Source organism: Marmota marmota, unplaced genomic scaffold (genome assembly GCF_001458135.2).
Source record: "Marmota marmota marmota unplaced genomic scaffold, marMar, whole genome shotgun sequence".
In the NCBI taxonomy this organism is placed as follows: Eukaryota; Metazoa; Chordata; class Mammalia; order Rodentia; family Sciuridae; genus Marmota; species Marmota marmota.
Genome location: NW_026000052.1, coordinates 338,227 through 354,111, shown reverse-complemented (window position 1 = coordinate 354,111; position 15,885 = coordinate 338,227). Strand labels below are relative to the sequence as shown.

The 15,885-nt window shown below is 52.2% G+C and overlaps 1 protein-coding gene across 1 annotated transcript in view; it reads left to right on the top strand.

Moving 5' to 3' along the window:
- The window catches only part of Cacna1b (calcium voltage-gated channel subunit alpha1 B), a 185,825-nt gene that overhangs the window by 114,578 nt on the left and 55,362 nt on the right, over positions 1-15,885 (top strand). The window contains 11 exon segments of the mRNA XM_048813414.1: positions 3,321-3,447; positions 4,636-4,765; positions 5,119-5,178; positions 6,319-6,425; positions 8,921-9,017; positions 10,444-10,604; positions 13,167-13,304; positions 13,403-13,604; positions 13,870-14,034; positions 14,311-14,421; positions 14,794-14,877. Coding sequence (XP_048669371.1) covers positions 3,321-3,447; positions 4,636-4,765; positions 5,119-5,178; positions 6,319-6,425; positions 8,921-9,017; positions 10,444-10,604; positions 13,167-13,304; positions 13,403-13,604; positions 13,870-14,034; positions 14,311-14,421; positions 14,794-14,877 — 1,382 coding nt within the window.

Here is a 15,885-nt window from a genome sequence, read left to right as displayed (position 1 = left end):
CTCAGTGCCTTAGACAAGCAGGTTGTGTGTTTTCTTCTGCTGTGACGGTGGCTTTCAGTGGAAGGTTAGTCCACTTTAAGCTGCTCTGCCATAGGTCATGGTAGTGTTGGGTCAGCTTTGTAGACTTTTATTGCTTGTCCGTTTTTCAAGGTTCATTTTTACTTCTTATGTATTTGAAGTCAACATGAGCACAAACCAATTACTTGTCATTTCTGCTGTTTTCCAGTGACAATAGCCTTGCTTCCTTGTGTGTTTGGTGGTATCTCTATTTCATATTCATTTGTGACTACTCTCCATCATCCCTTTCTCTCTTGGGGCTTTGTGAGATAATTAAGCCTTATAGAAAATGAACTGGTTGCCTATATTTTAGCTTTCCAAGAAGGGTGTCTAGCTAGTGCCATTCCAGATGTGAATGAGAGAAATTCTTTCTGTCACAGAAGTCTCGGGAAAGTTGGACTTGAATTCTCTCCAGATTCTCCTAGTCTGTGGGATTCTGTGGGCCAAATGAGGAATGTCTTTGTCAGGAGGATTAATGCATGCTTTTCCCAGAAGCCAGGGGAGTTCAAGCAAGCTCACATCGGCCTCTTTTTGGGGCTGCAGTTTGACACAGGAGGCCCATTCCCCTTCCTGCTTTGCAGTGAAGGCCATGGTCAGGGCTCCCACACAGCACTGGTGGCACTTTTCCCAAGACAATCTCTCAGGCATCCTCCTTCCTCAAGTTATGCAACTCTAGTGATTGGAGTTTTGTTACTGCTGAGTCTTTTTAATAACCCGCTTTTAACAAGGAATTTATTCAGTCTGTAGCAATTTTCATTTTTACTCTTTTTTAAAAATTTTTTATTAAGGAAATTGTTTTTGTAGCCATATATGGACAGCATGACTTTATTTTATTTGTTTATTTCTGTGTGGTGCCGAGGATGGAACCCAGGGCCTCACACATGTGAGGAAAGCGCTCTGCCGCTGAGCCCCAGCTCCAGCCCCCTTTATCTTTTTTCCTTTCTGCTTAGACTTCATGGGCAGCTTCCCTCACATTCTATTATAGTAAGTCTGTTCTGGGAGAAGTTGTTTAGTTCTGGCCCTGGCATCTTTGTTCCCTTCCTTCTGAGCCACAAAATTCTTCACTGAGTCCAGATTGGTTCTTTCCTCCAGTTTACTTACCTTTGGGCTTGTTTTATTGTTCTTGGGGAAGAGTTTGAAAAGGTGTGGTGTTTAATAATAAATATTTGTTACTTTAAAACTAATGTGTGCTCATCATGGAAACACTTAGTGACATTGCTATTGGAGCACCACACTGTGATCACTGCAGCCAGCATTTGGTGTTGCTTCCCCCGACAAGCCCTGTTTCTCCTGCTGTCAGGCTCGTTTGGAACACCAGGTGTGGGGCTGTGTTTCTCTCTCTCTCTCTCTCTCTCTCTCTCTCTTTTTCAACACTGGAGATTAAAGCCATGGCACTCTACCACTGAGTCATATCCACAATTTTTTTTTTTTTTTTGCAAAGTTGCAATCCTCCTGTGTCAGTCAGCCTCCCTACCTGGGATCACAGCCATGCCACTGCACCTGGCTCTCCACTTCTTTTTAATTTACCTTATCATATGCCTCTTCTTATGTTATTTAAACTCTTCTAGACATTTTAAATGTTCATCACATGGTACTTCATATAAATATTGAATATTTACTTGACTGATAGAAGTTGCTCATTTTATAATTTTAACTTTAAAATAACTTATAACAAAGACTTCTATGAGTACAGATTTTTTTGTGCATGCTTGATTTCCTTTGGAGATAATGTCTTATGAATTAATAGAATTGTTTAGTGTTTTAAGTAAGCATTGCCTGTTACTTTATCAGAATATTATATAATTTACATTTTATTTTTTAAAAAATATTTATTTTTTAGAAGTAGTTGAACACAGTACCTTCATTTTATTTATTTTTTTATGTGGTGCTGAGGATTGAACCAGGGCCACACACTTGTTAGATGAGTGCTCTGAGTGCTCTACCGCTGAGTCACTGAGCCACAACCCCAGCCCCAATATAATTTACATTTTCATTAGGGAAACTGGATAGTGTCAGTTTCAAAAGCGGCTACACTGAAAGTGCTTGCAGAAGGTCATCTCAGCTCTGAAGTGGCAGCTGTGCTTTTCCCCATTCTCAATGTTAGTACAGCCGTTTCCTCTGCTCAGTGGTTCCAAACAGGACCACAGAGTGGCCGGCAGTGGGGGAGAAGCTGGGAGAGGCTGGCCTCAGCAGGCTCTGGGAATCAGCTCCTTTGTTTTGGTTGCTCTTTGACATCCTCTTTGCCTTTGTTTCCTTAAAGAAGTGGATGTAAAATGCCGCAGTGTGTGTGGGGGGGGTGCTCAGGTCACTGTACTGTCCCCCTCAGTGCTCTGAGGTCTCAGGGACCCTGTCAGCCATAAGAACTGAAATGCTCATCATCACAGTTAAAGACGCAGACCTGTTGCCAGGTGTGGTGGTACATGTCTATACTCCCGGTGACTTGGGAGGCTTAAGCAGGGGGATCACAAGCTCAAGGCCAGTCTCACCAACTTAGTAAGACCCTATTGCAAAATAAAACCTAAAAAGGGCTGGGGACAGGGTTTAGTGGTAGAGTACTCCTGGGTTTAATCCCCAGTACTGGAAGAAGGAAAAAAAAAAAAAAAAAGGAAAAAGATTCATTGAGGGAAATTTGCATGATCTACCTAAAATGAAGGAAGCCCACAGCAATTTTACTAAGGGAGTTTAATCTGTGGGAGCAAAAGTGATAGTTGTGGGGAGGAGAGCAGAGGGGCCCCAGCAGAGGGGCCATGGTGAGCAGGAATGCAGTGTGAGTCCAGGAGAAAGAACTGCATGCAGGGGGCCAGGAGAACTTGCCTGGGCAACCATCTTCCTGGATGCCCTGGAGTAGCATGGCCCTTCTCCACGCCAAGCCAGGCTGATGGCAGGGTGCAGGGAGCACTGTGGGCCAGTGAGCCCCGGGCCGGCTCTGTTCTGCCATCTTGTAGCTCTGAGATCCCCAGGTGGAGAGACGGGCTCCCAGGTGCTGGCACTGAGCAATACTGGAGGCCTTGGTGTCCCCTGAGGGCACAGTACCTAGCTTGGTGCTCCTCCCTTACAATAGCCAAGCAGGAGGTGGGCAGAGGCCTGTTGGAGTCTGAGGCAGATGGCCTATGCCTCCAGCTCTGGAAAGTGCTGGCCCTGCCAGGAGTGATCCTGCTCTGCCTGGGCAGCGGTATTGTCAACCACATGCCCTTCCCCAGGGGGTCCATATGTGGGCTCTATGTGCACCGCACCCCTAACCTAGAGGCCCCGTGTCCTCACAGGTGGTAACATGGACCTGGAGAGCCAAGGAGAGGGGAAGAAGGAGGCAGAAGCTGATGATGTGCTGAGGAGTGGCCCCCGGCCCATCGTCCCGTACAGCTCCATGTTCTGTCTAAGCCCCACTAACCTGTGAGTCTCTCGCTCCTGTGTGTGTGTGCTGGTCCGGCCCTTCATTGCCATGACCTGTGTGAGCTCAGCAGCCAATATGTGTGGAATGGCACCACGAGGGGCTGATTCTGTGCACTTTGTCCATGTGAATGGCGTCAGTCAGCGATCCCCTGATGCACACCCCATCACCTCATTTTGTAGATGGAACGCCCAAAAGACAGATGCAGCCTGGCCTCTTAATGGGTCCCTGCCCCTGCCCGTGGTATGGCTCAGGGCTGCACACAGGGACTCTACATCCATCATGCGTGCCTACCCTGCCTTTCCATCGTGCTGTTGTCCATGCATGCGTGTGCAGTGCATGTTCCCATTTCGAGCATGTGTTCCCTCCTGTGCTGATCTGTCATGGATTCACCCTCCACTTCTCAGTTCAGTGATTCGTTAATCCAGCTGACATTTATGTGTGAACAGCATCTTCCGTGTTGGGAATATACATCAGTCACCAAGACAGACAAGAGCGCCTGTCCTTACCAGGTGCATGGGAATGGGAGAGGCAGATGACCCACGGGATAAGTCAGGGGGTCACTAGATGCCACAGTGATAAGTGCTAGGAAGAAACATGGCGTGGGGTTGGGAAAGGTCAGTGGGGGCTCAAGCGGAAGCACAGGCTTGAGGAAGGGGAGGGAGAGTGCTCTGGGCGGAGTGGAGAGTGGGAGTGAAGGTAGAACCCCGCAGAAGCCAGTGAGGACCAGGACATGCTTCCAGCGCAGGAGAGGGCTGCTCTGTGCAGGAATGCTGTACAGTTCCTGAACCTCTCCCTCCACTCTACCTGTAGCTCCTGGTTCTGCACAGGGCCAGGTGTCCATGTTGTTGGGCTTGGGGGTGCCACAGAAAGCAGGTAAATGAATGCAGGTACACTCGCAAAGAATGTTTTTCACACAGTAGGACTGACCTTGTCTGGCCAGGAGCTGTCATGTGCTGACCCTGATGTAAATTTCTGACTTCTGAACCTGGGACCCCTGTCAGGAATTCTAGTCACTACCAGTCACCTGGCCATTGTCCCCTGGCCATGGAGACACTGGGTAAAACTCCACTCTGGTGCCAGCCTTTTTATGTTGGCCAGCGTGAGTCCTTCCTGTTGGGGAGGCCAGCACCTGCCCTGGCACCTACCCCAGCTCATGGGCCCTGTCCCATCTGTGCCTATCTTCACAGGCTTCGCCGCTTCTGCCATTACATTGTCACTATGCGGTACTTTGAAATGGTCATTCTTGTGGTCATTGCCCTGAGCAGCATCGCCTTGGCTGCTGAGGATCCTGTGCGGACAGACTCTTCCAGGAACAATGTGAGTGGCAGGGTTGGTGGCCCCATCAGGCTGCGGGGTGCCCAGGGATGGGGGCGTGCAGGGCCTGTCTTCTTACATGACACACGACCCTGGACCACTCTGTTTGTCCTTCCTGTGGGTAGTGGAACCAAATATCCGAGGAGGCCCCTTCCTCCAGCCCCCGTTACAGACGTCCTGGGGCAGAGCTGGGGTTTTAATTTGTGGTGGGGGGCTGTTTTCAGAGGGACGCTTGTCTCAGAGACCCCACAGACTGTTGTCATCTGCCCAGAGGCCTGGTGGGGGGACCTGGAGCTCATGGGCCTGTCTCTGGCTCCTGGCCCAAGCCCTGAGAGAATCCCTGCTTCTGGTTCTAGGCTCTGAAGTACATGGATTACATCTTCACAGGTGTCTTCACCTTTGAGATGGTGATGAAGGTGAGATGTGGCTCCTGTGGCCTTGCACAAAGGTGCGTGGAGCGTATACTGGCCACGTGCTCAGGGAGCGAATGTGCGCGTGTGCAGACGTGAAGGTGTGCTATGTGTGTGCGACGTGCTGCCCCTCACAGAGGGCTCTCCGCATCACGCCAACCCTGGGCGTACTCCCAGAGGCACCCTGTCTCCCTGCACTTGACTCTGGAACACAGGTTATGGGCTTCCTTTAAATTGTGTGTGTGGACTCAGTCCTTCCTCTAGGATTGCCTGGCAGCTGCAAAGGGAGTCGGGGCAGGGGACACAGGGATCTTGGGGAGAGAGGACTTGGCTGGAGGACTGTTGTCTTTGAATGCTGAAGACTACATGCATCAGGAATCCAGGGTTTGATGACAGATTAAGTTCACTGTGTCATTGCAACCTCATCTTCCTCTGCAGGGCCCCTGTTCACATTTGGCAAGGGTGTCCTGAGGTACGTTTGCATAGATGTGTGTCCAGCTGAACATCTGTGACTTCAGTGTAGCCTAAGTTGTGGCAGTGTGCAGTGTACTTGGGGTGGTTCCATGTGCGGAGCACTCACAAGGGTGCCCAAACATGTTACCTCTGCTATTCTGTGTACTTGCAAAGTCACATACTGACACAGAACTCACGGACGATGAAGCTGAGGCTGAGTCACAGTACCTGTCAGAATCACAGTACTAGGTGTAGCAGAGCCAGCATGAGAATGAAAGTCCTTGGAATTCTGACCAGTAGTTCCTCCCACTGCCCTGACCTGGCCCTCCTAGGTCTGGGTAAGGTGTGAGCCCCTTGGAGCTGGAGCTGAGTGTGTGCCTGTCCCCAGCAGTGGAGGAGTGAATGGAGACAGAGACTTCACCAACTCATGGGGATCCAGGAAGTTGGGCACCAAGCAGTCATGCACCTTGTGGAGTAGCTGGGTCGAGGCTTCTTTGAGGCCATCAGAGGCTGTAACCTACAAGAGTGTGGGAAGGTGTATAGAGCTGCATGGAAGTCTTAGGTGTGCGTACTTGTGCACTGAGCTCCCTGCTGGAAGGGTGTGCCTAGACCATGCCTTGCGCCATGGCTGGAGCCTGGCTCTGCCTCTCTTTCTGGAATATACTGTTCCCTAATGTGTGTTTTTCCTTGTAGATGATTGACTTAGGACTGCTGCTGCACCCTGGAGCCTACTTTCGGGACCTGTGGAACATTTTGGATTTCATTGTGGTCAGTGGGGCCCTGGTGGCATTTGCCTTCTCGTAAGTAATCACATCTACTCTGGATCCTGTGGGTGCCATCCCAGGACCACACTGGGGTGTGGGGGTGTGGGAGAGAGGGAAAGGAACACTGATGGTCTCCCTAGATGTGGCTCTGTGACTGCCCAGGGGGGGACTGTCCCTGCCTGCTGGGACTGGACCGTGTAGGTTAGGAGAATCCATGGCCCATCTGTTCCCAGCACAGCCTCTGGTTCTGGGATGGGATGTGCAGCCTCTCTGGCTTTTTGGCCTCTGCCTTGGGGGGTCCTTTGGAGTACATTTACCTGCTTGGAGGTCAGTACCTGACCTGTGTTTTCTGCCCCAGTGAGAGCTGGTGGACCCCTTTCCTGTGGGGGTGAGAGTGTTCCTTTTTGATCCTCAGGCCCTGTGAGGGAGTGGGGTGCTTGGGCAGGAGGCATGAGGGAAGTTGTGGGGTGCTATCCAGACACAAGGAGAGAGAAGTTTCTTCATCTTCCCTGCCCCTGGGGTGGGACACACTGACAGAGGCCCCGACTCTGCCTCCTTCAGCACTGACTCTGTTCTCTTTGTCTTCCTGTCGCTGGACTCCGGTAGGAGCTTCATGGGGTAATGCCTCCCCCCGCCCCTTACTGCCCAACATCATGGCACACCCACAGCCTCCACTGGCCTCACTCTCATGCATTCATCTCCACCCCATCTGGGCTGCATGCTGCCAGGAGCCATCCCCAGGCCACCTTTCCTGCCATGCCTCTGGGGACTGGGTGGGAGCTGGGGTGGGAGCTGGGGCTGGCTGGGCTTGACACTGCCCTTGGTGAGCAGGGTGTGAGTGATGGAGGCTCAAACTTCGGCTTGGAGGGCAATGAGGGCCCTGAGTGGGACTGCCAACTGTGCCCATGGCCCAGGAAGCTGGACATGCTGAGGCGCTTTCCCCTGGGACTCCTCTGGAAATGTGGCTTTCTTTCCTCTTTCCTCTCCTGGCCAGCCCCCTGAAGCTCCTGGTGTCCCCTCTGGGTGTGCCAGTAAATCTCTTTCTGTGACGAAGGAAGTGAGGATTTTGCCAGCATATCAGTGAGGGCCCTTGGGACAAGAACTGCAGCAGGAGTGTCAGAGAAGGCCCAGTTAGGAGCAGGAGCAGGATGGGACCCAGCCCTGTGGCCTCGAGAGGCCCTGAGCCCCAAGGGTAGCCTGTTTTGGAGAGCTCTTCCCAGCAAGCCTCTGTCGTGGCCTGGCTCTGTGAGCCTGGCCCAGGCCCCTTGGTTCCCCTCTTTTCCTGGGGTGAGCTGGGTGGGAGTGTGTGTTCAGGGAGCGCTGGGTGAGAAGTGGCCAAACCCAGTGTTTCAGAAACAGTTCCATCTGATTCTGCAATGTGGGGCTGGGCCCAAGTTCTCCTTTCCCCATCAGAAAGGCCTGGGCTGTACAGCCTGCTCCCCACTCCGTCCAGAGCTTTGCTGGAACCCAAGGGCAGTCAAGGGGACAGGCCAACCCCATGCAGGCCAGGCCCCAGGGATCTTGGTGGGAAAGGGCCTCAGAGTAGGCTGGAGCAGGGTCCCTGTGAGTGGCTGCTGCCCACTCTGCCTCTGAGCATGACCTCTTCAGCAGGGTACCTTCTTTCACTGCTGGCCTACTGGGGGTAAGGGGCAGGGGCAGGGCCATCACCCCTCACATCTCCAATCAGGCTGCCACTTCCTGGATCCCTGACAGCAGAGAAAGCCATCTGGGTCCGCTCTGGCTTCTTCCATGAGGGTCCCCATCTGGGTCCGCTGACCCCTGGCTCCATAGCTTGCTTCTGGTGCCTTGAATTTTCCCATATGAATTCCTGTCTCCCCATCCTTCATCTGAGTTTTTCTGTCTGCTATTTTCTTGATGACCTTAGTGTCTCTGTAGCTTCCTATGCCTGCGTGTCTTTCTGTCTCTCCCTATTCCTGCTTTCTGCTTCTGTTATTGCCCTGTCTAATTTTGTAACTGTCTCTTTCTTACTCTTTTCCTCCACCTCCCTCTTCCCTCTTCCTTTTGGTTTCTTGTCACCTGGAGGAGCATTGGACAGCTGAGGATAGGCAGAGGTCTATAGGGCGGAGGCCAGACAAATCCCTTTACTCCTGCTATGTGGAGTGAAAAGCGGGCTCATGACTCCTGCAGTGCTGGGAGAAGGTTCTAGCACCACAGGCATGCTCACCGCCCTCACTCCTGGTCTGCAGGCACACACCAGCCCCCTCAGTCCTCTTTGTTGCTGGAAGCTGATTTAGGGGTGGGTGTTGGGAGCACTGGAGAGATGGAAATAGCCACTGTGGTCTGCAAGAAGCTCAACTGTCCCTGTGTACTAGTTGTGCTGACCTGGCCCTCGTCTGGCCCCTGTTCTCGGATAAAGCAGCTACAGAAAGAGACCTTTCTGCTCTGGGTGCTGTACCCTGCAGTCTCCAGACAAAATGCTCAGGGCATCGAGAGCCAGACCCCATGGGCTGTGCGGGGCCAGGCATACCCACATGTTCTGCCTATCTGCATTAGCGGCTTCTCCCTTCTAGAGGATCCAAAGGGAAAGACATCAACACCATCAAGTCCCTGAGAGTTCTTCGCGTCCTGCGGCCCCTCAAGACCATCAAACGACTGCCTAAGCTCAAGGTTGGAGCCTGGAGTTGGGGCTTGAGGGGCATGCTGTGCGTCCGCATGTGCATGCATGTGTGTGCAGGTGGTACAAGAGTGTGTGTGAACATGTACATGCATGAGGATGGACTTGTTCAGCTCTAAGCACCTGCCTAAGGAGAGCTCATTCCCAACAGACTCCTGTAGACCCCTCTTTCTTATCCCAGCAGTGCCAGATGAGAGATGGTATTTTCCTCAGCCATGCAGGACAGGAAGGAAGGGGCTGCTGAGGGGGATGTGTTATGTGAGGGGCGTTGCTGGCAGTCAGAGGCTCCAGCAAGTGACTGTGGGACTGGGCCCTGGAGGGTGGACACAACTGAAGTTCTGCATAAAGAAGAGAATCGACCCAGTCTAGTGATTACAGGGCCTGCACCAGGCACAGAGTAGCACTCCTGACTTTGTACCAGGCATTCTCGTGAGGCCACGTGGAACTGCAGAAAGCATTTGCTTGGAATCTGATGTGGCCTAGGAGGGTACCCAGAGGCCCTCAATCCTGGCAGGAGTCACACCTGGTGCTGCACACAGCACAGTGGCTTCAGGGGTCCAGACCTATGTGCACATTTGTAGCAGGACATCCTGAGAGGTGCTGCCTCAGCTCTGAGAGCAGCATTGGGTGTGCAGGGTCCAGAACCTGAGAGCAGGCCTGATGGGTGGTGGTCAGTCACGGACCAGAGAGTCCCCTCAGGGCCCCAGAATGTGCCCAGAGTCCCTGTCCTGTAGTCCTTGGAGCCACAGCACTCTGCTGCTTCATCCTCAGTCTGCCCCACATCTCTGTTGTTCACGAGTAGGAGCAAGACCAGGGGAAGGGCAGGAGGCTTCCACATCCCCTCTGAGTAGGCCCTGCCCCTCTGGGGCCCAACTCCCAACTGTGAAGCAAGTTCTTCTGGGCATTCATCTGCCCCTTCTAGCACCTCCTGCCCACTCTCGTAAGTTCTGTATGGCTCCCCTCATGAGAGAGAGACAGCACAAGTCAACTTCCTGTCAAGTCGCCTGGTGGTGGCCTTACATGGGCAGGAGCCTGAGGGCCTTTCAGGGTCCTGGAATGCCCATGGTGTCTGGGTCTCAGTGGTCCTGAGGTTCTGAGCCTGTAGCCTGCCCTGCCCTGTCCTCTCTTCTGGTCCCCTTTCCTGCCCCTGTGTCTCCCCTTGACTCCACATCTCCCTGCCTCCCTTGTGGACCCACCCTCCCTAGTGTACCCTGCCCTTCCCATGGCTCCACCTCCACCATAGCCCTGCCCTCCCTCAGGGCTCCTCCTCTCCCTGCCTCCCTTCTGGCCCTGCCCCGTCTCATGGCTCCTCCTTCCCTTGTGGTCCCACCCCTTCACCCCAGCTCTACCTTCTCACCTGGCGGGGCCTTTCCTCTGGCCCCCACCTGTCCCTCACGGCTGTGTCCCTCCTCCCTGCAGGCTGTGTTTGACTGCGTGGTGAACTCCCTGAAGAATGTGCTGAACATCCTGATTGTCTACATGCTCTTCATGTTCATATTTGCCGTCATTGCAGTACAGCTCTTCAAAGGGAAGTTTTTCTACTGCACTGATGAATCCAAGGAGCTGGAGAGGGACTGCAGGTAAACTGAGGCAGGGTGCAAAGCCCTCAGCCCCAGATTGCAGAGAACCCCTGGTGTTCCCTCAGGATCGTGTGGGGCTGGTCACATGGCTCAGGAGACTTATTTACAAAGTGGGGACACTGGGCAAGGGCTGGAGGGCTTGCCTGGGATGTGCTGATGCCATGCACAAGAGGGGGTAGTGTGCCCCATCCCCTCCTCTGAGGGGTCAGGGACCAGCTGTGCTCAGAGTACTTCTTCCTGCCAGCAGCTATCCAAGGAGCCGCTATCCTGCACACACCTTGGCCATCAAGGTACGTCAGGGCCCTCTAAGTGTTGCTGGAGGTCTAGGTTGGACCATGAAAATCAGAGGGCTTGGCCATGGCTGGTGTTGCTTTCACTGTCCACGGGGTTTCTCAGATCTTCCTGGGCCTGGCCGTACTTTCAAGACAGACAGGAGAGGTGCCCTCAGGGAGGAGCCAGGGAGTGGAAGGGTGACTATGTGCACCTAAACAAGACTGTGCTGGCAGCTCCTTCCCACCTGTGCAGCAGCGGTCCCAATTGTTTCTGGCTGTGTTGATGTCTCCCTGCTCACTCATCCACTCTGTGGTGAAGGCTCTTGACAGATCTCTGGGGGGCTGTCACGAGCAGTGCTGCTGTGAGCGTCCATGCGCACATCCCATCTGGGTGCTGTCTATCTAGAAGGGGTCGCAGGCTATGCACATGTCACTGATGCTGCCACATGCTTGTGCAGTGACACCTCTTCAGTGTGAACAGGAGCTCGCGGTACCCCACATCTTCCAGTGTGCCCTGTGTCCCTGTCTAGCTCTCCAGCCTTCCTGGGCTCTGTGGTTTGATTTGCACATGTGCTACCAGCAAGGTTGAGCCCCCTCCCCTGGGTAGTTTGGCTGCATAGCCGCCCTTCCTGGGCAGTGTCCATCCCAGTTGTTGCGTGTTCGTGTGTGGCTGTCTCTCTCTGTGGGTGGATTTGCAGGAGTGCTCTTATTCCTGGGTAGGCCTTTACTGATATCCCTCCTTTGTAGAGTGCTTTCTGCTCTTTCAGTGGTGCCTTTTAAAGAACAAGTTTTTGATTTTAACATAGTGCAACTTAACTTTTTTATTTTCTCGTGTTTACGCCTCCATGTCCTGCAGTCAGGGGTGTTTTTTTCTGACAGTGTTGCCTTTGCCTCTCATGTTGAGATTTGCAGCCTACTGGAGTTGAGTGTGTGTGAGGCAGGGCAAAAGATGGACTTCCTGAAGGTGAGTGTCCATTTCCCAACACCACTGATTGGGCAAGATCATCCTTTACCTACTGCATTGGGATTCTTTGTTTTTATAGTTCACATGCCATGAAGCTTATTCACATAATCCCATTTAGTGTGTACAACTCAGTGACTCTTGTTATATTCACAGACACACATTTTTATCACCTTAAAAAAAACCCCAAACCCCAAACCAAACAAAATAAAATCCAACCAAACCTGTACCTTTTAGCTGTCCTCTCTGTCCCTGTCCCTAGCCCTATGTAGCTCTGAGCTGATGTTCCATGTCTGGATTGCCCTGCTGTGGACATTCCGCGTGTGGAGGCAGACACTACGCAGCCCTCCGGGACTGGCCTCAGCACAGTGAATTGGGGCCTTGGTGTCCCTCTGTGCTGTGGTGGTCAGTGCCTTCTCTGTTCCCTGCTGTGCCATGGGGTATCTGTTCATGGGCCTGCTGATGGTAGGCCAGGAGTGGGCCTGATGGTGTCTGGGAGCTGTGTTGAGCTGTCTGAGGAGATGCCAGGCTGTTTCTAGGGTGGCTGAGTCATTTTCCATTCCCATCTGAACTGGTGCCAGGGTTTTGCTTTCTCCAGGTCCTCATCAACACTTCTTATTTTCCTTCCTTTGTCTTTTGTTTTCATCATGTTCCTGTTCACGAAGTGGACTGATGTCTCAGGAGAGTTTTGATGTTCTTTCCCTCAATGGCTGCTGCTGCTGTTGAGCATCTGTTCAAGTGCCTGTCGGCCCTTTGTATGTCTTCTTAGGAGAAATGACGGTTTGGATACTTGACCCATTTTAAAAATTGGGTTGTCTTTCTTATTGTTTGTAGTAGTACTTTATATTTTCTGGGTACCAGCCCCTGATCTGTAGATGATGAATAAATACTCTTCCCACTTTCATGGATCATCTTTCCACTTTCTTGATGGTGTCCTTTGAGGTACAGAGTTTTAAATTTTGATGAAGTTCAATTTACCGTCTTTTTTTCTTTTCTTGCTCATGATTTTGGTTCCATATCTAAGACTCCATTCCTAAATATGAAGTCATAGAGATTTGTCCGTTTTCTTCTAAGTTTTGTGGTCTTAGCACTTATATTTAGGACTTTGATCCTGAGTTACTTTCTATGTGTGGACTGAGATAGGAGCTTGAGTCTGCTTTTCTCACCCCTGAGTGGAATGCAGTTCTACAGCACTGACTGTGGAGGAGCCTGCTCCTTCCATGTGGAGTGTACTTAGTACCCTCTCCAAATGCCAGCTGACCATGGACACATAGGTTTGTTTGGGTCCCTCAGGTTTAACTGTGCTCTTATGTGTGCTCCTGCCTGCAGGGGTCAGTATTTGGATTATGAAAAGGAGGAAGTGGAAGCTCAACCAAGGCAGTGGAAGAAATACGACTTCCACTATGACAACGTGCTCTGGGCCCTGCTCACACTCTTCACGGTGTCCACCGGAGAAGGGTGGCCCATGTGAGTGCCCGTCCAGCCTCAGGGTGCCAACCTGACCCGTCCTGCGGTGCCCTGAGCTTCCCAGGAAGCTCCCTTGACACTGCCCTCCCCTCAACCAGGGTGCTGAAACACTCCGTGGATGCCACCTATGAAGAGCAGGGTCCAAGCCCTGGGTTTCGCATGGAGCTATCCATCTTCTATGTGGTCTACTTTGTGGTCTTCCCCTTCTTTTTTGTCAACATCTTTGTGGCCTTGATCATCATCACCTTCCAGGAGCAGGGGGACAAGGTGATGTCTGAATGCAGCCTGGAGAAGAATGAGGTGGGTGATGCCTTGGCACCTTCTGTGATGGGCAGTGTGGGCAGAACACCAGGCTTTCCCTCTGCACGTACATCACTCATGGACAGTGTGGGCAGGCCTCCTTCTTCCTGTAATGGGAGACCTATTGGAGGAGGCCCCGGGCTGCCTCTGCTGCCTGCTCTTTCAGTGTTATTGTTTGTAGTAGTACTTTGTAGCAGGTGCTGCTGTAGGAGGTGCTGATGGGTTGGGCTCCGCCTGGGCTCAAGCTGCCCTTCTCTCCACACAGAGGGCCTGCATTGACTTTGCCATCAGCGCCAAGCCCCTGACACGGTATATGCCCCAAAACAAGCAGTCGTTCCAGTATAAGACATGGACGTTTGTGGTCTCCCCCCCCTTCGAGTACTTCATCATGGCCATGATAGCCCTCAACACAGTAGTGCTGATGATGAAGGTACGCAGCCCCATGCAGAGGAGGGGGTCAGTGCCCAGCTTGAGCCTGGGTGGGAGTGGATCTGCTTCCTTTTGGCACATGCCGGAGCTGCAGCTGCCTCTGTCCTGGCCAGCACAGGGTGCCTATGGGATGCTGTTCCTTTTGTGGTCTGGGAGCCAAGACAGTGAGAAGGCTCTGGGAGAACTCAAGAGAAACAAGGAGGGGTGGGCAGGTGTGGAGTTCTGGCTGCCTCCTGTGGCTGCCGAGCCCTCAGCCACTGGCACTCATTCCCGGCAGTTCTACGATGCGCCTTATGAGTATGAGCTGATGCTGAAGTGCCTGAACATGGTGTTCACCTCCATGTTCTCCCTGGAGTGTGTGCTGAAGATCATCGCCTTTGGGGTGCTGGTAGGTACCAGCCTTCTGGTGGCCTGCATGGTGGCTCCCTCTCTGTTAGGCAGCATTTGGGGCTCACAGTTTGGAGCTGGGAATTCCCCCAAGTCTCCAGAACACGTGTGATTCTTTGGGGGCCCCAGGGAAGGGGCTGCTCCTACACTCTCAGCTGCCTGAATCTTGTCCTGGTCCTGGGTGCATGCCGGGTTGGGACCCTCCTCTCTCTACATATGGCTCTCAATTCTGCATCTGCCCGGGCTGCAGGTATCTACTCGTCACGGGCCTTCTCCTGGGATCTGTCACCCTTGCTTGCTTCTTGATCATGGACAGTGTGCCCGGTGGAGCCCTTGCCAGTCAGTGGCACTAACTGCCCTTCTTTTTCTCTAGAACTATTTCAGAGATGCCTGGAATGTCTTTGACTTTGTCACTGTGTTGGGAAGTATTACTGATATTTTGGTAACAGAGATTGCGGTAAGTGGCATTTCCTGCTTCCACCAGTGGGGCCCTCACATGGTTTCCTTCTAGAGGGTTCTCTCCTTCGTGCGTCTCCAGGTCCTGATGTATTTGTTCCCTCCTGAACCCCCCCAGGATACCTGGGGCAGGGGAGGCTCCTTTCCAGAGGAGTACCTTGGGGATTGGGTGTTGTGGCAGTAGATGTTCTTTCTTGGAGGAGAAAGTGGCCCCAGATGTCTTCTGTGTTGGTGGCCTGAGGGTCACCTGGAACTCCATGGTATTACCTGATCAAGAAGACATGAATCTTTAGGTTTGTAGCTGTCTACTGCTAGTTGCATCTAGCAACTTGGTCTCAAAAGTATGTAAGCCGCATCCAATAAGAATTTATATTTAAGGCCTGGTGATGTGGCTCAAGCGGTCACGCGCTTGCCTGGCATGCGCGGGGCGCTGGGTTTGATCCTCAGTACCATATAAAAAAAAAATAAAATAAAAAAAATAAAGATGTTGTGTCCACCGAAAACTGAAAAATAAATATTAAAAAATTCTGTCAAAAAAAAGAATTTCTATTTAAAAATCAGGTTTGTGCCACGTATATGTATATGTGCACATAGTCGCTACCTGGAGATGTTCCTGTCAAACACTTACGGATTGGATCTGAAAGTGATCAGTGTTGGGACGTGAATTCACCTCAACAGATTCCAAACTCTTGAATCATAAAGTACCGTTTTTTATAGTGTCATGAGTTATTGGAAACAAAATGGCAGAAAATCTCATTGATTTGGCCCCAGACTGAATTCTCTGGGAGCAAACTCTGAAGTGAGGGTTCATGTAAAAGTCACTTCTTAAAAGAAGACCAGTAGAGGGGCTGAGAAAACGGCTGGAAAGAGGAAGAAGACCAGCGCTGCCACATCTGGAGCCAAAGCTTCTGGGAGATGATTGGGGTCACCCCTCTGGAGAGGTCCCTGAAGGGAAAAGGAGCTGCATGGGGCTAAGTGTCATCCTCAGGCACCCCCCCCCCCCCCCCCC